The sequence below is a fragment of the Pseudorca crassidens genome, chromosome 6 (genome assembly GCF_039906515.1).
Source record: "Pseudorca crassidens isolate mPseCra1 chromosome 6, mPseCra1.hap1, whole genome shotgun sequence".
In the NCBI taxonomy this organism is placed as follows: Eukaryota; Metazoa; Chordata; class Mammalia; order Artiodactyla; family Delphinidae; genus Pseudorca; species Pseudorca crassidens.
This window is the reverse complement of record NC_090301.1, coordinates 66,343,069-66,367,750: the sequence shown is the minus strand read 5'-3', so window position 1 is coordinate 66,367,750 and position 24,682 is coordinate 66,343,069. Positions and strand designations below refer to the sequence as shown.

Genomic DNA, 24,682 nt, shown 5'->3' with positions numbered 1-24,682 from the left:
CATTTACTTGGACTTTTCCCCATACTTAATGTTATTCTTCTTGATTTCAAAGCTTAATGATTTATTCTTTGTTCTTGACCCTGTCCTATCCTCATATTCCAAGAGAAAGTCCCCTTAAGCAAGTACTCTCTCCATATCTTTAATTTCCTATTCTTCATTAACTCCTTTTGTTCTGCCTTCGAGCAAGCATAGCTCTCTCTTACATTGAAAAATGATGTGCTCTTTGGTTCTATTTTGTCCCTGTTTTTCTTCCCTTGAAAGTGAATTTCTTAAACAAGTTTTGTGTACCAATTTCCTTTATTTCTTTATAATGTACTTGTTGCTTATCTACTCTCACTACTGTACTAAAATTGTAATCTTACATGTGTATTAGTTTAGTATTTTCATATTAATATTTTATAATATTTAAGATATTTTATAATACACACTTTTCTTCTTAATATTTCATTTTCCTTCTTAAAAACTTCAGCAAATTGCACTGACCTTTGGCATTCTATTTGACACCTTCCCTGCTCTCGCCTCTTATATCCTTCCCTGATTAGATCTGCAATTTGATCTAGGCAAGACCTTCCACTTCAGTTCAATTGATCTTTTCATTTGCTATTGCCCTGACCTGTCTTGTTTTCTCTTGTAGGTCAGAGCCAAGCCCTGCTTAGGGCTGAGCCTTTGATTATGATTTCCCTTCCCATAGGAATGTCCTCTTCTTCTGGTACAGCTTTTAAAGCTTAGCCTAAGTTCCACCTCATCTAAGAAGCTTTTGTTGATCACTTCAGCCCTCAATGCCTTTAACCTCTTATAAACAGAGAGGGATATAAAATGAATTCTTTTGGGGTGAGAGTCAAAATATGTAAGTTGCACTCTTGTATCTGTTGTGTATTTGCTGTGGCCAGTGACATAGCTGACTAAAAACTTTAGCTTCTTCATCTATTAGATGAAGTTATTCATACGTCCCTGATCTACCACCTAGGGTTGTTGTAAGTGATAAATACATAACATATATACAAACATTTTGTTAAATTAAAAAAAATCTGTCACAAACAAATCAACTTGTTAGCTGTATTGTTTTTGTACATTTTTCTCTTATACTGTTACTGTACTCAGTACTGTCATTTAAATTTCCATGTGTTTATTTGGACTAAATTAGGTTTCAAATTCTTTGGGCGGGGCTGGGGGGGCAAGGAAGATTGATAGTGATATGATCAAAGACCAAAAAGAGCCAACTCCCAATGATCTTAGAGCTAATTATCTTAGGTGCATAATTGGCTTGTACTTCCCTTTAAAGTGTGAATCCATGTCAGAGGAGCTTATAGTCTTATCTCGACCACATGGAGAGAGTAAATTGAAGATACCTGATAGAAACACTCTATCAACTGAAAGAGGGTCAACAAGAGAGTGAACAAAGATGGTTAGCTTGCCTCAGCTCACCCAGATCTGGCTTGGTGTAGTCACACAGACTTACTGGAAAACAGGAGGTAGAAGAAAGGCAGTAGAACTTGGGCTCATCCCATTTTCTTTAGTTGAAGTATAATTTGCATAAAATAAGATATGAATTAGTTTAAGTCTTGACAAATGTATTCCTTGTGTAACCACCATCTTGATCAAGATGTAGAACATCTCTATGCCCAGAACATCCCCAATGCCCTTTCCTGGTCAATTCCTTCTGCCTCCAGAGACAAACACTGTTCTGATTTCTATCACCATATCTTAGTTTTGCCTGCTCAAAAACTTTACATAAATGAAACCGTGAAGTATGTGGTGTTTTTTTCTTGGCTTCTTTCACGCAACACAGTGTTTTTTTTTAGATTCAGACATTTTGTTGCATATATAAGTAGTTCATAACATTTTGTCAAGTGGTACTCCATTGGATAAATACACCTTTATTTATTTTTTCATTAACCTATTGATGGATATTTGAGTTGTTTCTTAGTTTTAGCTATTATGAAAAAGGTGCTATGAACATTCCTGTATAGGTTTTTTTCACTTCTCTTGAGATTCTCAGCAGACTGGATAAAAAACAAGATCCAATGATATGCTGTTTTTAAGAGACACATTTTAAGTATAAAAATACAGACGGGTTGAAAGTAAAAGAATGGCAAAAGATATAGCCTTTAAACACTAAGGAAAAGAAAGCTGAAATGCCTATATTAATATCAAATAAAGTAGACTTCAAGACAAGGAATATTAATACAGATAAAAATGGTCATTTCATTGGGATAAAAGGTCAGATTTGTAATGAGACATAGCATTCTTAAATGTGTATGACAAAATCATAACATTCTAAAACAGAAGAAAAAAATGACAGAACTAAAGTGAGAAATAGACAAATGCACAATTATTTTTAGAGATTTTAACAGTCTTCTTTCAGTAGTTGATAAAGCAAGTAGAAAAAGCCTGTAAGGACATAGGAGACAAATAGTATTATCAACTACCAAACATGAGGCTCAAATTGACAGTTATAGAATATTACAGTCAACTACAGAATATACATTCTTTTCAAGTGCACATGGAACTTTCACCAAAGATCATATGCTGGGCCATAAAATAAGTCTCAATCTATTTGATTATTTGGCTACAGTGGAATTAAGTTAGAAACCAATAACAATAAGACATCTAGAAAAAGTCCTTTTTTTTGAAAAATTAACTCACTTTTAAGTCAATCCATGAATCAAAGAAATCATAAGGAAAATTAGGAAGTGTTCTATACTGAATGACAGACTACAACATGTTAAAAGTTGTTAACTATAACTATAACTATTAACTATAATGTTGTCTCAGGAACTGATTAATCAAATTTACATTTTCTTCAGAAGAATTGGGGAAGAGAATGGGCAGAAAAGCAGACTAAAGGCTTAGAATTATAGGGATCAACCCACCATCAGCCAGTGTTTTTTTTTTTTTACTACAGTTGTTATTGAGTCACTGTACCTTGATTGAACTAATAGGTAATATCCTTTCAATGTCAATAAAAAGAATGCTAAATAAATGTTTTGGCAATTTCACCCTGATAAATCCCATACTGAGATGTGTATGGTGCTTCCATTTCCATCCAATGAAACACTAGCAGAAATAGTCTGGATAGCGTTAATATTAACAGATTATAACTAAAGAGTAAGTTAGATGGTGATTAAAGAGTTGAATAGACAACCAAGGAAAATTGAGAAATCTCTGTTCTGAGATCTGAGACAAAGCCATCTGTCTCTGATTTTAGTTCAATCCTTAATGAATATAAGTAGTCTGACTAAATGATCTCTTGGGAGGCCCCCTTCCAAACACAAAACCTATGATTTTAATTAGCATTGGTTATGGTGCCAATACAAGGAAAAGAATTTGCTCAGTGCCATAAAGAAAGTAGGGGTTTAATTCTAAATATAAATCATATCTTCTAATTTGCAAATTCTTTTATTTGGAAGAACATTTTCTTTATAGAACTCAAACCATTCTCTCTCTCTCTCTCTCTCTCTCTCTCTCTCTGTATCTTTTATGAGAAACCAAAAGAACATTCAGTTTGTAATTTGTGATCATGATTCGAACTTTTAAAAAAATGTGTGTCGTTTCTTGCCCTTTGATAATTTCCAAGTGATGAGGCTGCTTTTACAGATCGGTCCTTGCTTTTAATGATTTCAGTATATTTTGGTTGGGAGTGAGAAAAATAAATGGGAAATGTCATTCATGAATATGAGCCTGGAAGTGAATATGTAGAAGGCAAATGATCACTTTATTGGGGAGAGGCGGTATGTTTTCCTGAGGCTTTTGCCCTTTTCCCTTTTTAAGCCTGCTATTTTTCCTGTTTTAGTTTGCAGATGAAACTGGTACAGCAATATGGTGGGAGGGAAATCATGTGACCTGACATATGTGGGCTTCTGCATCTATGTGCATGGATAGAGAGCTGTTCAAAATCTAACCATCTTATGAGTTCTAACCATACTTTTATAATTCACATACATGGAGTTATGTAGGGAAACTTTTAAACATAGAACGTAAGTGGTCATTTCTTTTTGTTTAAAATACCCTTTCTCCATTCATTTCTACAGGCAAATTTAATGTTTTAATAATATGAAGAAAAATAATAAAATGAGTAAACAATGTTATAGGGCTCTATAGTTCAAAAAATGGTTTACTTTAAATAATCTAATTTCATCCCAACAGCAACCTTATGGATTTGATCAGGACAGGAATTATCCTTGTTCTAAAGAGAGGGGGAAAAGAAAGAAGAAATAGAAATAAAGAAAGAGAGAGAGAGAAGGGAGGGAGGGAGAGAGGCAGGAAGGAGCCCTTAAGGCTTGAGGGAAGAGTGACTAATTCTCTATTTGTTTTCTCTAAAATGTATTAGGAGTGATTAGAAGCCAGGGAATATGCTAGTGAAGATAGCTGCCACCATGTTGAATAGACAAATGCATTAGCAGCACACTTTTCATACATAAAAACAAACAAACAAAAAGTTTTGTAAGCAATACCTGTTTCACAGCTGTGATTTTAATTGGTGCTATATCTTTTCATTGGTCTATTTTAAAACTGCATCACGGTCCCAAAGGAATATCCCTTTTCTAATCTTTTAAAATTTCAACAAATATTTCTAGGCATTAAGGATAGGCAGCATTTTGCTTTGCCTGCTTCTCTGATGTTGAGCTGTTTCTAGCTGCTAAATTTGGCTCCTGTATACTCCGTATCTATCCATAAGGCGGTTCTTGGGTCCACTCTGCAGACGGCCATCCAGGTTTAGATTTTTCTGAGGCACCGGGCGTGGCTATCCTGCTTTTAACATCCCCATTTTGTGCTCAGGCTAAGGACATTGAGTGGCAGTGAGCTTTCCTTCATTTCTGGTATGATTGTTGCTTCTCAGGTTCTGGCTTGGGCTCTGATCTTGACATTTATGTCACAGGTGTCCCCGGTGAAACTGCTGGGAAAGCAGATGGCAGGCCTAACTGAGGTTGGCAGCATCTGCTGCTATGCTCACTGTCCCTGCTACCTGCTCCACTTTCTTCTTCCTGTTGATATGTGTTGCTTTGCATGGTCATTTCATTCTTTCAATGTTATTTACCTTTCTTTAGGCCTTTCCAAACCTGAATACCTTTTTGCAACTCTCGATGCGTTTGCTTTGCTTGCGACCCTGTCATCCAGGAAGGCTCATGACATGGCTGGCTTCTGTGAGTCCTTCAGGGATTTTGCTTGAATGTTACTTCCTCAGCAAGACTTTCCTTGACCACTCTATTTCAAGTTACAACACACCCTTCTTCTCCCTCACTCTCTACCCTGTCTTTTTTTTCTCTCTCTCTCTTTCCTACATTACCTTTTTCCATAGCAATTACCACCACCTGCTATATTCTATAATTAATTTTCTTGTACATAATCTGTAGTACTAGGATACATAAAATATAAGCTTCATGAGGGCAGAGATTTGTCTGTAAGCATCTGGAAGAATGCTGGGTTTTAGTGAGCGCTTAAAAATTTTTTTGGTAAATGATAAACTGGATTGTAAATTGCAAAAGATCAGACTTCTAGCTTTATATTTAGTCTTATTTATTCTGCTTCATACGGTGTTATTTGTAAGAACTTGAAGGGGTCCTAGCGTCTGTCATACAGAGTGAAGTAAGTCAGAAAGAGAAAAACAAATACCGTATGCTAACACATACATATGGAATCTAAAAAAAAAAAAAATGGTTCTGAAGAACATAGGGGTAGGACAGGAATAAGGACGCAGACGTAGGGAATGGACTTGAGGACACGGGGAGGGGAAAGAGTAAGCTGGGACAAAGTGAGAGAGTGGCATGGACATATATACACTACCAAATGTAAAAGAGTTAGCTAGTGGGAAGCAGCAGCATAGCACAGGGAGATCAGCTTCGTGCTTTGTGACCACCGAGAGGGGTGGGATAGGGAGGGTGGGAGGGAGATGCAAGAGGGCAGGGATATGGGGATATATGTACACATATAGCTGATTCACTTTGTTATACAGCAGAAACTAATACAACATTGTAAAGCAATTATACTCCAATAAAGATGCTTAAAAAAAAAAAAGAACTTGAAGCGTATAGGGAAAAAATGGAATAAGTAGCATCTTGTGTGTGTGCTGGGTAATTTACTTATCATCTTCAATCCTCATTATAATTCAAGTACTTTGTTCAAAGAACCACAGCTAGAAAGTAGCAGAGTAAGGATGCAAACTAGTTCTGTCTGGCTCCAAAGTTACTGCCTTTTCTTCAGAAGCCTGGTATACACCAAATAATAGTAAGTCAGTTAGAGCTCCTCAGAATGAGTGATGTTGCATAAATCAAGAAGATGAGTGCCAAAAAAGTTTGGTGGGAAAAAAAAGAACCTGAAATTAGCTCCCTAGAAAATAAGCAACAACCCCAAAAGAAGGAAATCCCAAACTATTTAGAGCCATAACCCTCTTGGCTTAAGTGCCTGGACCTCCAAGGTAACTAATTTTTAAAAGGAAGACATGTATGTGGACACATATTTGCTGAAAATATATTTTTTACCATGTGAACTCAACAAAGACAAATAGATTCATTCTTTATCCTAAAAAGAGGCAAGAAAAACTTCTACCATTGCTTTTCAGTGTTTTCTTATTGCATTCCAAGAAGCAGTAATTGATTGTATTTTTAAAACAAGCCAGATTTTATGTTAAGATCCTTTTTTACTGTGTCTTCTTTCTGACCTCTTTTGGTCTAGTTATGCAAATGCAAATTAAGTCTCATTTTTAATTCAGTTCCACATATTTATGAAGAAACCACATGATGCAATAAGCACTGGAGAAGAAGGTGGTTAGCAGGTCCAGACAAACTCCCTGCCCTCATGCTGCTCATTACCAAGCAGCGGCAACCACTGATCGGGGAGACAAAATGTTTTTATCACCATCTTCTGGATGTTGTTATCTCTAATCCAGAATTTATGTAAAGTACCATAATAACTAATTTAATTTTGTCTCCATTTTTCTTACTTTAGTAAAAGATAATTTGATGCTCTGGTTTTTAGGCAATCATACAATCTGGAGGTTGGAAATATTTTTGGAATTGTTTATTCCAATTATTTGCCCAGACAAGCATCCTTTCTACAGTATGAGCTTGATATCTCTGGTAACTGAGAATTACTTCTTATTAAAGAGTAGCTGTTTTGCTTTATGCAGGTCTAAGAATTTGAACATTATTATTTATATCGAATCAGTTTTTTTCCTATGACATTCACATGCATCTTAGATCTGTTCTCTTGAGTCACAAGAGCCTGTTGTACATCCAGGCCCCCTTCAACATCACAGCTTGTTCAATACTGTCTCTTTGAGATCTTTTGTTATTCATTTCTTTTATTGGGTATCTACTTTGTGCAAGGTATTGCTTTATGAACTTCAAGAGTTACAAAGAGGAGAACATCATCCACTTATCTCAAGGCAGTTACATAAATATAACAAATAGTGTGTAAAAACCAAGTGTTATTTAGCTCAAAAAAGTGAAGGACATAACAGGATGGAAGGATGTGGAAGTATTTATGGAAAATGCAGTATTTGAGATTTAAAACTGCTATTGTCTCATCAGGTTGAATTGGTAATATAGTGAATGTCAGGTCGTGAAAACGGCGTAATCAATTGCTTGGAAGTGAAGGTTCAGAGATCACAGTGCAAGTTTAGGAAAACTTGAACAAATTATTTTGTCTTTATGACAGGTAGGGGTAGAGGTTGACAGGATGTAAGACTGGAAAGAAAATTCGGAGCGTCCTTTAAATGTCAGGCAGGGGAATTTGTACTTTATGTGGATGGTAATGGAGAACCCTTGACGATACTTGGATGAGGATGACAAATGTAAGGCTCTAGTTTCATTAAAACTGACCTAGAAATAGTAATTTAGGGACAAATTAAAGCAAAGGAAAATGTATATAGAGGTATGCATTAAGAAGTAAATACTGCACTGTTTTTCTACCATAAATATAATGGAAATTCAGAAAATGAAGAAGAAATTTCTTAACGTTTTCCAGAACAATGGCTCGTGAAGAATTGATAAGATTGTGAAAAGTAAATAAATAAATGTTGAACTTCCTGGGCTGATGAAATAAGCTAGAGAAACAGAAACAAACATATCTGTGTATATGTGCACAAGTGTGTGGTGTGTGCATGTGTGATGGAGAGGAGAGGCAGTGACGATAGTAGTCTGACTTTAGGTTAAGGGCACGTATTAGGAAAGGTGAGGTCAGCTCAAACTATAGAGGTGCCATAAATGTATGTGGTCACGTATAAAGTTCTATATAACTGAAACAACGACCACAAAATCAGAAACCTAGAATTAGTTGGTGTCATGAATTATCCCCAAAAGGAAAGAAAGTGTACTCAGTAAAAAGACCAAGAAAGCTCCTGAATAAATATAGGGTTACAACTGTTAATTCGTCAGTGATTTACTGAACGGTTTATCTCAGGTGAGTACTATGCTGGACACTGGAAACCACAAACAAAAATGGGATAAGATAAGGAAGATGGGATAATGGAGAGAGAAGCTTTACAGAAATAACTTTAATAAAAATTTCAAATGACAAACAACAGCACTAAGGTATCTCTGAAAAAAGGAAAAGAAGCCAGCATTTACTAAGCATCTGCTATGTCCCAGTCATAGTGCTTAGTTTGTTCTTATAAATTTATTTCATAAAACTCAAAATGAGCCTTCATGTCTACTGATGAGAACACTGAGGTTCAGAGTTTAAAGCTTATTCCCGCGGAAGTCAAGCGAACCCCACAATAGCAAGATTATGAAGGGGAAACTGAATTACCCTAGTGGGTCACCGGTTTGTTTAATAGCAGTGAGCTTAGTGTACCCTACAAACATCTTAGCTATAGATGGGGATCCAGTGACTTAAAAAAATCAGACTTATTTCACATTATCCTTTTCAATTTGTGTATCAATGGTACATTTCTCACTCCTGAGGCAAAATGGGACAATGAAGTATATTTGAATTTGAAATCAGACACATGTGAGTTTAAATGCTGGCTCTGTGTGACCATGTCAGGTTACACAGCCTATGTAAGCCTGGATCACCATCACATTAGAAAAGTGACCACAATACTACTTCCTTAACAAAATATTACAAGAATTAAATGTGGCAACTAATAGCAAGAACCAGGTAGAGTGCCAGAATTTAGGTCATGCTAACATGATGTGAAGAAACAAATCCATGGTCTCTTACGCACTCATTCTCATTTCCAGTTCTTTGTCTCTCTGAGGCACACACATGTGCGCGCACACACACACACACACACACACACAGGCATGCACAAATTTTGTATCTAGGACACTTTGGAATGTAGCTATCTTTTGAGTATCGTTTTTCATTCCAAAGACCTGCTCCTGGCTCTGCCTGATTGTTCTCTCCTGGGGAAGATGCCCAGACATTCAGATTTACTATCCCACTTACGAGGTTAGAGGCCACTTTTTTCTCCCCTATAAAAAAGGATGAGGGCTGAGGGGGACAGTTTTAGGTAGCAATCCTCAGTGAAACAGAAGGAAGGAAGAAAACTGAGCTGGAAATATTCAAGCCTTTGGAGAACATGGAACTGTCTCACTCTCATGGGGAGGACCATACCTTAGGAAATTTCCTTCCTTAGTTGACTCTTAAGATCCAGAAGTAGAATTCAATGATTCTAGTATGATCAATCCATCAAAAACAAACTAGTATGTAATCAGATTAGAGGTGAACTTCCAGTTGATAAGTCATTTTGGCAGGGTTGAAGTATTTCACGGATGTGAACATGCATTTAATATATCTGAAGATAAAGGATGTAGAAACAAGTTGCCACCCTACCTGCAATAAAATGAAAATGCTTGTATAAAAATGGAGGCATGTTTTCATATATAATTTATTTTTTCCCAGGAAATTTGATGAAAGTGATTATTGTTACCTTGAATGATATTTCCCAGGGATCACGATAGCACTGGAGTACATCTCTGTTAAAGAAAAACAAAATGTGTTTAAAAAGATAACAGTCATTTAAAGGAATATCTATACTTCTATAAAGAGTGTTGCTCAACAAATATCATATGATTATAAAATATTGAAAATAAGGTTTTTAAAAAGTGTTGTAACTAAAACTAGCATTTAAAGAAAAATGACATTTTATCTGAACAGTACGTACTGAGCATATGTCTTTTATTTTCTGTTATGCTCTTTTTCTAATCTGTAGTGAGAAAACATGTAAGTCTGGTAGTTCAGAACTTTCTCACTCTTACGGAAATTGTTAGTTATGGAAATGAGCTAGTGGATCAAGGTTAAAGGAAGAAGGATATGCAAAAACACAGTAAGTGACAATCAAAAAGTTCATGAGAAAATAGACTCAAACCTATAGATTAAGGAAACTAGAAAATACAGAAAATTAATCTCCAGGTAATACTTAGCAAATCTTTCCTTAGCTTATGTTTCCAGTATTACTTTAATGTGCTGAAGAAAATTAAAAATTACAATTTTAAAATAGGATTAAAAGATCACTTTCAGAAAAAGATATTCCTTAGTCTTTCTCAGCTTTCTTAACTCTTAGGTACAAAATCGTCTAAGGTTTTTGAGCACTTATCCACAATCATCAATTATAAACTATTTTATAGTTATTTCCTTATCCATAAAATGTAATAAGCCACTAATTTTCTTAGTATAAATTTAATTTTAGAGTACTTATTAATATAAATGTGAATCTTTGTGGAAAGGAATTGAGTCATATACTATTATTTCTTTGTTTTGTTATTGCTCTTTCATATCACTGTAATACAACTTTTTGTAAATATCAGCATGTGTAATAATATCGTTAATTTTTCTTTTATATTTTAATTTAGAAAATTAATGTTCCTCTTTTATAAGTGAGACAAATTTTAAAAACAAGACATCAAAAGGAAAACAGAAGTGTCATTGGAATTTAGAAATCCAATTCTTAATATTCTTTCTAACCACTTAAAATTATATTGCTTGCCTTTCCCATTATTTATGGGTCTTCCAAATATAGTGTCTGGCCTTAAAAGTTGTACAAAATCTTCTGTCTGAAAAGTAGTACAACTGAATGAAATTTAAAAACCATGTAACATATGTCATTTAGCATTTTCATAAAATGTCAGCATGATGTTAACAAGGGTCAGGGCAAATGCAAGAAAAACTAATATGTTGACTTCTGAAAACATCATCCTGGGAAATCAGAAACAAGAGACCGTGATTCTTATCTATATTTTACAAAAGACATTTTGAGACGGAAAAAATAGTCAGGTGTTGTTCATCGTATGTCTTGGATGTTTTGGTAAAATATTTTGTGTTCACCATTTTAAATATCCTAAGACACATTCACTGGCTAGGATCAATGGGAGAGAAAAGGGTAACCCTACAATTAATGTAAATGCACATAACTTGGTGTGTTCCTGTTACTGAGTGATTCCACAACCCTGACTGTTCATAGGTTTCAAGTAGGATTTCCTCCCTAGTCCAGGATGAGGCATTGGCTTAGGAGAAGCCAATCAAAGCACAAAGCATTGCATCACCCTGGACAGCCTGATTACTTCATAATGAGCATGTGACCCAACTGAAGCCAGTGAGATGCTCTGAGAGTTTTTCTGGGTCTTTGTTCCGATTGGATTTAAATCTGGGAGATTGGGAGGCCAGAGATGCTATAGCATCTTACTACAATGAGGAATGAAAAGCTATCACCATAGAAGTCAGAGCCAAAGGATACAGTATGATTAGGTGCTGGTAACATCAATTGGGCATGCCTATAGCTAGCCCTAAACAATAAACCTTGACAATGAATTCCCATGTTGCTTTCCTTTCTTTCTTTTTTTTTTCTTCCTCCCTTCCTCCTTTTCTTTTTTTCTTCCTTTCTTCCTTTCTTCCTTCCTTCCTTCCTTCCCTCCTTCCTTCCTTCCTTCCTTCCTTCCTTCCTTCCTTTCTTTCTCTCTCTCTCTCTCTCTTTCTTTCTTTCTTTCTTCCTTTCTTCCTTTCTTTCTTTCTCTTACCTAAGCCACTTTGGGTCATTCTTTTGCTTCTATAACCAAAACAGACATGCTAGAATGAATTAAAAAATTCTTTTTGGCTATATCTTATTCTTGCTTGTTTCAATCAAATACCTTTTCTAATGAAAATGGTGAAGCTAGAAAATATGTAATAAATATATTGACTTAATCATTATGACTGTTTCTGATTATAATTGATGCCACTTACTGATTTTTATTTAATCTTTATTTTAGGATTTAGTTCCATGAGGTGTTTTCATTCTTTGTTTTTGTTTTTATTTTGTTTATGGCTGAATAAAGCTCACAGATTTTAAGTTTGAATCCTGCCTGTGTGATCTTAGGTAACTTTTCCTAACCTCAGTGTATTTCCTTTCTTCAGTTTTCAAATAAGGATCATGAAAGCCTTTATCTGATGGAGTTACAGGGAGGATTAAATGATATAGTGCATACAGACTCAGCCTGGTCAGTGACAGGCACATAGTTAGCCTGCAAATCTTAGCTATGTTATTAAACTAAGTATTGGCATCTAGTATCTCACTGGCTTTCATTTTTTTCTGGTTTCTTTTCAGCCGCTTAAATTAGAGATAAAATAATATTGGTGTCCCATTAGTTTAGTTTTATTTCTAGAGAAAGTTAACTTAGATAGCACAAAGGCCACCTCTTTGTTGAACTATCAAAGCCCTTGATTGGATTTCAGATACTCTGGGGCTGAGGCTAATGTTAAAGCTCATGTATGTAAGACTTTCATTAATATAATTGCTGTTTTATGAGTTTTTATTTTTAACCCTTCTTTATTTACTTTCTTTTTACTTTGAGTTATTTGTGTCGATTCAATTTGGCTTAGCAAATAAAAAGCATGAATGGAAGCATTATCAGTTAACAAAATTAGTAATTCAAACCAGCTAAGTCTTAATGTTCTGTTCTAAGAAAAGCTTGTAGAAGATTAGAGCTCCATTACTGAGAGCTTTGGGCTGCTTCAAACATGCTTCTGTGTGTACACTGAGGGGTTTCTCTTCACAGTTCCCCGCCCTCTAGTGGTAGTTATAATAATGCCATTTTGTAGTCCCCGCACAGGAAATGCCTGTTCTTACTTCAGTTACCAGAATCCTTTCACAGGAAGTTAGGTGTGGTCTTTGAAGGAGAATTAAAAAAAAATGAAAAAAAGAAAAAAAGCATGATGGAATTTTAGCTGCAGTCTTCATGGTGCCAGCTTATCAATCCTAAACTCTGGGTGTAAAAGATTCTGCAGGGGTAATGTTTTAATATTCTTATTATGCTTATTCTCTGTGATGCTTCTTTACCTTTACAGTAGAATCCTTGGGGGAATCTGCAGAGGACCACTTTCATTTTGAAGCTGCTGTCTGCATGTTTTAGCATGTCTCTTCTATTAGAGCATCCAGGCATGGCAGGTTCCTCCTTGAAATGTGCAGGGACCTTCTTCATGCCTATGCCTGTCACTAGGCCTAAGGGTCTCTGGGGATGGGTGAGGAAAATGAGGGAGGTATTGGAGGCTCTGTGATACTGAGAAGGCAGTCTTCTAGCTGGTGGCTGAAAGGTCCTGGTCTACTTCAAAAAAAAAAATGTGGAAATGGTACAGTAACTTATGTTATTTTAGATTTCCCTGTTTGATCTAGCATATCTACAGAAATGATCTGGATGTGAATGAATTTTACTTTTAGAAAATGCACCTCATGTAATTAAATGGTAATTCTCATTCCTGTAGGGTAAGGGTTAAAATGGATTGATATTTTAAAAGAAGGAAAAACAGATAAGTGATTGTATATAGATGGCATTCTGGAGTCAAGATTTTGGTTGTATTATTTCAAAAAGCATAGAAACTCTTGCCACTGATTCAGAGATAACGTTTGAAATGATTGGTGTGCTCTCTTGAGCTATATATGTTAGCCCAGTAAAATATGATTAGAATACAGTAAAACTCCATTTATGTTATCACAAAGACCAGCATAATAGGAGTTCATGTAAAAGATAAACTATCTTAAACTTACTATTTTTTTCAAGTCCAAATCTGCTACGTGGATTCTTAAGAAATGGGCACTGTTTGAGAAAATGAGCTATCTCTACAGTATTTCCTAAGGTACTGCAAATTTGTTAATCTAAGAAGCAATTACACTAGCTAGCAGCAGGTTGCTAAACCAGGGGGTCCAAGCTCCAGACCTCTTGACGTGGGTGACTTCCTGCCTGGTTTGGCAGGAGCTGGGTCCCTTCCTGTGCAGCTTCCGAGCAGTTCCAAATGCAATCCGGCATTCCCTGCTCCTTCCCGCTCCCTTGCTTTCAAGCAGTATCTACCTATGTTTCCACAGCCTGGCATTTCAGGATTTCCAGAGCTCTTTACCAGGTGCGTTGATTTTGAATAAGCTCTTTGAGGTGGAAAAGTAGGCCAAAGGGAACATGGAAAAAAATGGAGAGATACATGCAAGATCTTTGCACAGCCCAGGTTCTGCAATTTTTGATAATTATTCATCTCTTGTTATGGATCTCGGATATTTTTTTCAGAAGGGATGCTGAAAAAGATGGCTGCCAAAATATTCACACAAGTGAAACAGCAAGCACAAACCAGTATTCTCCATTTCTGAGCTCTGAGTTGGATATTTTCACTTAAAACATTTTGGGAGTGGGAGATTAGATTACCTCATAGACACCTACTGAATGTGAAAGATAGATCTCCATGCAAGCAGATGAATGCATGCAGGAGAATCCCCCGAGTGCCAAGTGCAGCTTCCTTAGTAAAATATTACAGATAGCTTGGTTTATATATTTTATCTCAGTATCATGTAATTGGCCACAGTCACATTTTATCCTAATGACCGTTGCTTTTTTTCCCTCTCTGTCTCTCTCTCTGTCTCTCTCTCTCTGTCTCTCTCTCTCTCTCTCTCTCTGTCTCTCTCTCTCTCTCTCTCTCTCTCTCTCTCTCTCTCTATCTCTCTCTCGTTTCCATAGCACTTTCTTATGCAAGGAGCTAAACAGTGATTAAAGGAGCAGGATGAAAAGATGGCACAATCAGTGCTGGTACCGCCAGGACCTGACAGCTTCCGCTTCTTTACCAGGGAATCCCTTGCTGCTATTGAGCAACGCATTGCAGAAGAGAAAGCTAAGAGACCCAAACAAGAACGCAAGGATGAAGATGATGAAAATGGCCCAAAGCCAAATAGTGACTTGGAAGCAGGAAAATCCCTTCCATTTATTTATGGAGACATTCCTCCAGAGATGGTGTCAGAGCCCCTGGAGGACCTGGACCCCTACTATATCAATAAGAAAGTGAGTTCTTAGTCAAGTTGCCTTTACTTCCCCTACTTCCTAATTGCTTCCGGGCTAGGGCCAGGGATGTCAGGTGAAGAATGTTGCGCCTCCTCCCCTCTGTCTGAAGTATCATTAGGGTACTAGGTAGGCTTGACCATGTAATGGCCCCATTACCCTAGAAGCCTTTTGGAAGCACTCATTTGAACCCATGTCCAGGACAGGCAGAGAACTGAAGGGGCATCCTGCAGTGGGGGAAATGAGGAAGGGCAAAAGTCTGTTTACCTTACAGTGTGGTGAAGCAGAAAGTTAAGACAAGGAGTATATTTTTTTATGCATTAAAAATATTTCCAGGAGTAGTATCCAAATTCCTCTTTACAATATCTAGCTCTACATAAGGTACTTTGATCTTCAGCAGGTTTATTCCTTCACACCATAAACTTTGCCCATTCCATGGCTCCCCCCAGAAGAAATAAAAGCAGGTGGCTTTTAAGTGCCCAAAAAAGAGTGTGATCAAACAACACCTCTGGAAAACCCTGAAGTTCCTCTGAGAAAATTTTTATCTAACAGAAAAATGAATCAAAGCCTCATTTTTGAGCTCTTTGTGGATTATAATTACAGTTTTAAAATACTGATATTAAAACTTGATAAGGATGCTAAGTATTCCTATGGCAGTGACTACAGATTTTCTTTATGTTCTTAAATCCTCATATCACTTATGAAATTTAGGAGAGTTTATAGAGAAAGTACACAGCATCATGTCATATGTTGGTAATTAGTATATTATTATATTATTTTATAAGACAATATTTCTAAAAAGTTGTCTCACTTTTTTCTTAAAATATTCTTAATTTTAATACTAAGATTCTAAATTCTGTTTTATGTGTTTGTTTTCTTTTTCAGACGTTTATAGTATTGAATAAAGGGAAAGCAATCTCTCGGTTCAGTGCCACCCCTGCCCTGTACATTTTAACTCCCTTCAACCCTATTAGAAAATTAGCTATTAAGATTTTGGTACATTCATATCCTTTTTTCAAATAGTCATTTAATATGATTTTGCTCTTTGACTGACTTATTGAGTTGGGAATTTTTCAGAAATATGCGTGGTTGGCAATGTTATGTGCTCTTTCTTTCTTTTTCCCTCTTACTCAACAGTTCGCATTATTGCAAAATGGGATCATAGGTAAGTGAAACACTTTGCCCCATCTTCCAAGTATTTCTTCTTTCCCTGACTTACTACTTCTTTCTTTCTTCTTTCCTCCTCTTCTCCCTCTGAATTACCTACTACATCCAAGACTTCTTCATTAATTTTGACAGTATTACCAGGCTCTCCTTTTATAAGTCTTCAAATTTTACAAGGTTATCTATGTAATGGGTAAATTCTGTGAGTTAATTTTCTTCACTACTTTACATTTGGAAAATATATGCATAATCTGAATTATACAATTTTATATCTTTTTCATCTGAATTTTACTACTTTCTGCTTTTCATTTTAGCATTTGAAAGCTTTGAGTTATAAATGTTTATAATTGTGATGGAATACACATTAGCCTTTCAAATGTCACTTTTTTGGGTCACTTGTTCCTATGTTTTATTCAAGTCTCAGGTCCTGCTACAATTATCTCTTTCCAAAGGTTTAATTTCTATTTATACATATACATCCTCATTTCATGCTTCATTCTCCTCATGAAGTATCTACTTCCTAGAGATGGGATTGATGACGCCTTGGTGGGAGATGGTGATTTGATTTACTCCTGAAGGTAAATAGAGTAGTTGTGAATGAGAAGTTTTATTCCAGGCCAGGGACAGTGATCTGGCTGACAGCCAGCCCTGCAACAACCAAGGAAGCAAAGGTTTGCAAGACTGGCTGTGCTACGCAGAGGCATTTACAGGAAGCGCACAGAAGCCTTGGGATGAGGAACTGATATATATCAGGACCTAGAGGTAAGGAAGGGGAAACTGAAAGTTAAGCAAAGTCTCAGGTAGGACAACTTTAAATTTTGTTTCCTAATTAGAAAGAGTCATTGCCTGCAATTTACAACATGGTCAGCCCAGGGCTTGGCTTTAAGGCTTACAAAGTAAAAACTTAACTTCCTCTAGCAGGCCCAGAAAATATTTGAATTAGATATGGTAGGGAATTAGAAAAGATAAGGAATTCAAGAGATGGGATAAGCTTGGTACAGGGAAGTCATCTAATTTCTGGGTGGAGGGGCTGTAAAGCATGTCCCCAGACTTGCCTGGCATTGTGGCAAATGATGTCTTTAGAAGCGTGGCATTCTGGAATTAAGTTTCCTTTTAACCTCTAGGTCATTCCTTTTCCACCCCCGCCCCCAGTTTTGCATAGACATCAACATATTTTAATTTCATACGTTAATTTCATGTTTTAACATTTAATAATTTCTTGTGAGTTTTTTTTAAGCAATAATGATTCCTTACTTCTGTTTTTCAAGTAAGAGAACCCAGTTGTACAGGGAGAAAAAATGCTTTGAGTTAGCTTTAGGAATGAATAATGAAATTGAGATTCAGATTTGAGTCTCTTGAACTATAAATTATGGTCCATTATTATGTTTGAGTATTTATAATCTGGGCACTGAATAAATCTTTCCATAAATTATTTATTATATTTGAAAATAATTGTACATCCCTATATAATCACAATTTATACATGAAATTATGTGGAAAATTCAGACTTAGCCCAATGCTCTGTTCATAGTAAATACTGAGAGAGTACATATTGAATAAATAAGTGACAAATGAGTCAAGAGGTTAAATAATTAGATGCAAAACAAGTGACAAAATGGAAGGTTTGAAGAGGTCAGAAAAATCTGTTTTTCTTGAAACTGAATGATGAAATAAAATTAAGAATGCCCAATGTTAAAGGAAAAGGCAGGATTTTTTGTTGTTTTTGTTGTTTTAAAACTTTTGTGGAGAGATAGTATTTTTTTTGAAAATCTATAATCTCCACTCCAAAAAATTCTATATTAGGAGACCCAGGAGCCCTAACTTAATGCCGTTTGGGAAAAGAGACTTCCAGTGGTAGAGGATGAGAGCAGTTTTAGAAGTTCTGATCAGAGACTCTGGGCATTGAGGACCGAGTTTATGGTGGGGGCTATTCAGGAATCAAGATACAATTTAATTTGAAGGTTTGCACTTGCTTCCCAGTAAAAAAGAAAACCTCCAAGGGGCAAAGTTGTTAGGAGACCTGCAGTGGTGCAAGTTGAAATGTGAAGGCAGCCAGGTAAATCTAAGATTTGCCAAACTGAACGGTTGACTCTCCCAGAACCTTACAAATGGCATATAGTTACAGATTTCTTCCAACGTAGAAAAAGTAGATTCTTAAAAATCTCTGATTGCCTGAATTAAAATACTATATTTCAGATATCTCACCTTGGAGTAGAGATATGAGAAAAGGCAGGTAGACTGATAGACACATTCTTCAGTCTTTTGGTGATAAGGCACATTTGCCTAGAGATCCTAGTAAACTTTGATGTAAATAATACTGTACAGTTTGCAGGTGATTTTCCCAGTGATTTTGTCTTATTCCTCACAACGCAAATCCTAAGCTCAAATCCTGGTTTTCTGACTTCAAGTGTCTTTTGCTATAAGATAACAATGCTTGAGGTTGGTAATGGTGGGTCTTGGGCACAGTTAAGAGGTTGTTGTGTATTTATTATCATTAGTTTATAATCCAGAATATGGCCAGTCACAATCAAGAAATTTGTATTTTAAACCTAGATTGGTATCTCTATTTCCACCGAAAATCCTGACTTATTTCTCAAAGAGTTGTTATCTTCATTAGGAGCTGTTGCATATCAAATTAGCTTTGTTTCTTGATTTTGGCAGAAAAATCTTAGCTTACTATATTTTTGTCAGGGTATATTTTGAAAACTGAAAATGCTGTTGATGTGCCCATTACCTTGTTTCAATAGTTAAATAAAATATGGTTATATTTTCTAGATAGTAAACAAGTAAAAAATAATCCATATTCCTAAAATTCCCTATCAGAATTTTCAATGTGTTTCATGTCAGTTTTTATTATTTTACTTTAATAAGCACACTTTCCTTTACTTTGCATTTGTTACTCATTCATTTGTTCATTTGCAAATATTTACTAAGTACCTACTGTGTGGCAGATGTTCTTCTAGACACTGGGATGCAACATAGAGCCACACCTAGTCCCTGCTCGCATGTGGTTACATTCATGTGTATGTGTGTGTTTGAGAGGAGAGAGATAATAAAAATAAATCAGCTAGTGATAAGTGCTATTAAGAAAAATAAAGCAGTGTAAAAAGAGAAGAGTGGCAAGGTCCTGTTTTAAATCATATGATCAGGGAAGTCCTCTCTGAAAAAAATAGCATTTGAATAGAGAGCCAAAGGAAGTGAGGGAGTGAGACATGGAAATCTGAGGGGAAAAGGGAATAGCAAATATGAAGGCAAAGGATAAAAGTGGAAGTGTACCTGGTGTGCTCTAGAATCAGCCATGAGCCCAGAGTGCCTGGAGGAGAGTGGGAAAGGCAGAGAGTAGGAGAGGATGAGGTCAGTGAGAGTGAAGGTCGGAGCTGAAGTTGTAGGCTGTGGTGAAGACACCAAATTTATGCTGCATGAGATGGGGAGAGATGACTGGAGGGTTTTCAGCAGAAGAGTGTCATCACCTGACTCAAATTTGAGAAAGATCACTCTGGCTGCTGCGTGGAGAACAGGCTGCCTGGGGGGAAAGAATGGAAGCAAGAAGATAGATTGGGGGCTTACTGCCATTATGAAGGCAGGGGACACCAGTGGCTTGGCCTTTGGTGGAAACAATGAGGGTAGCAGATGTCATCAAATTCAGATGTGTTTTTCAGAAGAGCTGAACGGGATATGCTGAGCAGTTGGACATGGGGTGTGAGGGAATGAGCAGAGCTAAGGAAGACTCCAAGTGTTTAGTCTGGTCAAGAAAGAAAAATGTAGTTACTTGAGCTTGGGACAACATTAGGTGGAGGGATATGCTGGGTAAAATCAAAAGTGTGGATTTGAACATATATTTTTTTTTTGAGGGGTCTATTAGACATTCAGTGGAGGAGTTGAGAAGTTAAATGGAAATACAAGTCTGGAGTTCAGAAAAGGGTTGGGCTGGAGGTATAACTAGAGATGTCAGTGTATGGATGGTATTTAAAGTGATGGCAAAGACCTGAAACACTCCAAATCACACAATAATGCAGAACTACCTATCATTCATAAGTGGTAGGAAAATACACAGCTTTTGGTTTCAGAAAACCTGGATTCAACCCCCACCTCTGAGATTTACTTACTGGCTCCATGACCTTGGGCCAAGTTACTCCAACTGTTTTGAATCTCAGTTTCTCCATCTATAAAACTGCAATCGTTATTTATACATCAGTAATAATAACTACATAAGTACCTGACACCATGACTAACACTTGGTAGGAACATGATAACTGGTAGCCAGGACAGCTATTGTTGGTAGTAGTAGCTACAATTCTAGGAGCAGCTGCTGCAAGATTAGCAAAGGAGCACTCTCATATTGTTTAAGGAATTCCACAAAGAATTCTGTACAAATCTCTACTGTCTTGAGGCTTGATTTTGCAAACAAAATGTTTATACAGCACCAGAGTTAGGAGCTGTTAATCGACCAAAACATAATGGGGTCAGTTCCAGCCTTCTCATTTTGCAGATGAGTTCATTGAAGCCCACACATGTTTAGTCTTTTTCTAAGACTACATTTTATATAAGTGGCAGAGCTAAAATTTCAGGTTAGGTCTTTTGCAATTTCCATCTAACAGAAGAAAACTGATTTCTGAACCCTCGGGTATAAATAATGTACTAGGGGCATTGCCAGTATCTCTGTCTCTGTGTATTTCAAAGGTTATTTTCAGTGGCTCCAACTTACTATTTCATTAAATAGAAAGCGAGCTTTTTAGCTCATCCCAAAATTATATGGTATCTATGTAGAAATTAAAAAATCACGGTTTTCATCTATGTAGAAATCAAAACCCCAAAATTATATAGGTCTAAGGGAAAGGAGGGTAAACAGCTTATGATTTCTATTTTTTCTGCTTTAATGCTCAAAAGTTATCACATAGTTAGGAATTTGTTAATAACAAAATTAAACAACTCAAGAGTTAACATTATGTGTGTGTCACATATATATGTGACATTTAGTCAATATTTCTGCTGTCTCACAAATACGCATCAATATGTAGAAAGGCCTGTCTTACTTTGCTTTGAATTCTCCATTTTTATGTTAGAAAACCTCTTACATAAAACTATCTTCTACCTCTAGTTCGTATATATTTTAAGTTGAAAATTTCTCTGCAACTTCTCTGGATATTATGTATTATTACAAAGCCCCTGGACAGAACAAACGATGTCTTCTCCTTAAGAATAACAAAGAAAAAAAAGAATAACAAAGAAACGCCCTACATTTTTATGTTAAATAAACAAATGATTAATAGTAATAAAAATGACTGTATCCTCTAAGAAAAGTATTAGTACTCTTATCTGCATTTACACAAGAAAAATGAGCCTTAAAGAATTAACTTGCTGAAGCCCATGTGTTTGGTAAAGGATACATCTGATCCACAGTTCATCACTTTAAAACTCATGCTGCTTCATCCTACCTACATGGATATAGGGGTAGACATCTAGTTTCCATGTCAAAAGTTACATAAACCATTTTCAGTATAAACTTGAAGTCTTTCCTCATCTTACACACATAGGAAATATTTTAGACTTGCCAACTGACAGGTTAGTATCAATCAAAAGTTTAACACATTTTTATTAATACCTGGTATAGAGAAATTAATAGATTTTAAAATCCTTTTTTTCCTGATATTATATGAGGTTAACTACCTCTATTTTATTTTATATACAAAGTCTCTTAAGGAAATACTATTCTAGGATTCATTGTTCTTTCGAAAAATGTACTTTAGTTGATGTCATGGAATATATATTTAGAAAATAAATATATGCATTTTGTTACTAGTTCTAACCCCTTGAAATCTACCTTGACATGGAGTTTCTATACTTTTTCAATGTATGGTATCACCAATACCATGTCTACATTTTTTTCCGTATTTGTATATTTGTTATCATTATCTGAAATCCTACTATTTCAATCACTCACAAACTCGGAGAATCTTAAAGATATGTGACTGATAAAATACATTTATAGTGATTTTAAAAAGTAATGGGTTTTGAAACTCTCTATTTAGAGATTATCTATTAAACTAATAGCATAAAAACCTGACTCTAGTTATCTCTTATTTGGTTTAAAAGCAAAATAGTTTTATTTGCTTTCCTTTTTGAGCATCTGTCAGGATCTTTAACTTAAGCATATTTTTATTATTAAAATGATAGTCATACAATGTGAAAAACATGAGTTTGAGTGTAATGATTTATTAATTTTGACTTACTGGGTAATATTCACTCTTTCTATTATTTATTAATATTTGAACATATTTTTTACGTTATTATATGTACTTAATTTTTACCATTATAAGGAGTAAATATTTTTAAGGGTCATAAAACCATGGCTTAGTCTGTTATGTGACATAAATCTCATGAGGCTATCAATTTCCACTTTATATTTATCCAGTGTTCTCTCTTTCAAAAAAAGTGTAGAAACTTGTGAACTTGATATATGTGAAAACAAATTTCATGCTGTATTTCTGATCCATATTAATAAATATATCATTAAAAAGGGAAAATTTACTTCACTTAGTAATAAACAATCTTCCGAACTGACATCATTCAATAGTCAACGGACACTGCAAAATGGCAAGGGTATGGTGGTGAACAATAGAGACATGGCCCTCGTGAAGGTGACTGCCTAGCAGAAAAAAAATCAGTGTTAAAATTAGTCATTGGAGGAATGGTATCAGGTGCTACAAGTATGTATTACTGATAGACCTAATCAGGAAATGTGCTATTGTGCACAGCATTTTACTGAAAATAACTTTTAATCTGAGTGCTGGAGAAAAAGTTGGAATTGGCTAGGTGAAGTAGAGAGCATGTCCAGGGAAAAGAGGTGATATTTGCTAAGATCCTGACTTGAAAAAGAGCTTATTTAATTCCATGACCTAAAACAATTGCAATAATATTGGACTGGGGAGAGTGGAATGAAGAGTAAAGAAGCTGAAATTGGAGAAGTAGAGAGGAATTAGATCTCCTAGACCCTTCACTCTTTGTAAGATATTTGATCGCCATCCTAAGGTAGTGGAAAGCTATTGAAATTACTTTTACAAAGGTCATTTGGTACAGTATGCAGAAAGGATTGAAAGGAGTCAAACATGGATTCAGAAAGACCAGTTTAGATGAAATTGCAGTAATCTAGGTTAGATTTGATGGACACCTGGGCTATGTAGTGATACGAGGATTGGGGGAAAAGTTCACTGAATCCAGGCATAGCAGGTAGAATTGACAATATTTGGTGTTAAGTTGAATGTGGAGGTTTAAGGAAGAGAAAAATGCAAGATCACTCCTAGGTTCCTGGCTGGATCGTGAGCCATTTTCTGTGATACAGAAATGTCAAAGGGGCAGTATTTTAGAGGAGCAGAGGAATAGGATGAAAAGATTTTTAGTTTAGTTTTAGAACTGAAAAAATTTGAAGTGTCAATGAAATGAGTAAACATAAATGCAGATGTAATATGTACAATTGGGTACCATGGACAGTTGAGTTCAGAAGAGAGGGCTAGTCTGGAGAGAAATACTTGAGATCAGTGGGCATGTAAATGTACTTGGAGCTATGTATGTTGATGAGCTTTACTAGGATAAATATAGCAGGAGAGGGAAAAATGGCTTGGATATCCGATGTCCTTTTCAAAAAGGGAAATATAACTTTTCAAAGGTTACAAAAAAATTGTCCATGAGACATGAAAAATCAAGGGATTGGGACTTCATGAAAGCAAAAATAAGAGAACATAATGAAAGGGGGAAGAATCATGCTTGTCAAATGCTGCTGAGAGAGCAAGTCAAATAAGAGCTCAAAATTATCCTTTTGTTTTCAGGGACAAAACATGAAGATGTTTGTCTTATTTAGAAAGAAAACTGGTAGGCTAAGGAAGTGATAGATAAATGAGGGAAAGTAAAGATAAACATCTCTTCCAAGAAGTTTGGCTGTGAAATGGAAAAGAGAAGTAGTTAGTAGTAAGTAGTTAGAGGATTGTGGGTTATAGGAAAGTATTTTCTTTTTTTCCTCCAAGATGAGAGAGACTTAAGCAAGTTTGTGCTGATAGGAAGAGGTAGATAGAGTGGGAAGTGTTAAAGGTAAGAGAAGGAAGAGATAAGAGATTTCTGAAGTGTTCTGGAAAGGTAGAAGGTGTCCAGAGTATGAGTAGAGGGATTGAAAACTCCCCCCATTGAAACAAGAAGGAGGAAAGGATCTTATTACAGAGAGGTTTGTCAATTTGGGGGTGGGAAGTAAAGATATGGCATTCTGATCCTATCTCTTCTCTCAGTGAAGTAGGAAATAAGGT

The 24,682-nt window shown here is 35.9% G+C and overlaps 1 protein-coding gene across 6 annotated transcripts in view; it reads left to right on the top strand.

Moving 5' to 3' along the window:
- Positions 1–24,682, top strand: part of SCN2A (sodium voltage-gated channel alpha subunit 2) — a 149,231-nt gene that overhangs the window by 41,833 nt on the left and 82,716 nt on the right. For 2 of the 6 annotated variants that reach the window (XM_067741684.1, XM_067741687.1), the window contains exons 1-3: positions 13,052–13,205; positions 14,913–15,230; positions 16,113–16,231. In XM_067741684.1, the coding sequence (XP_067597785.1) occupies positions 14,964–15,230; positions 16,113–16,231 (386 nt within the window). In that variant the 5' untranslated portion in view covers positions 13,052–13,205; positions 14,913–14,963. Of the gene's footprint in view, positions 1–13,051; positions 13,206–13,973; positions 14,050–14,912; positions 15,231–16,112; positions 16,232–24,682 lie in introns of those variants that run through there. The other 4 variants (XM_067741686.1, XM_067741689.1, XM_067741688.1 and 1 more) reach the window with 4 other exon arrangements.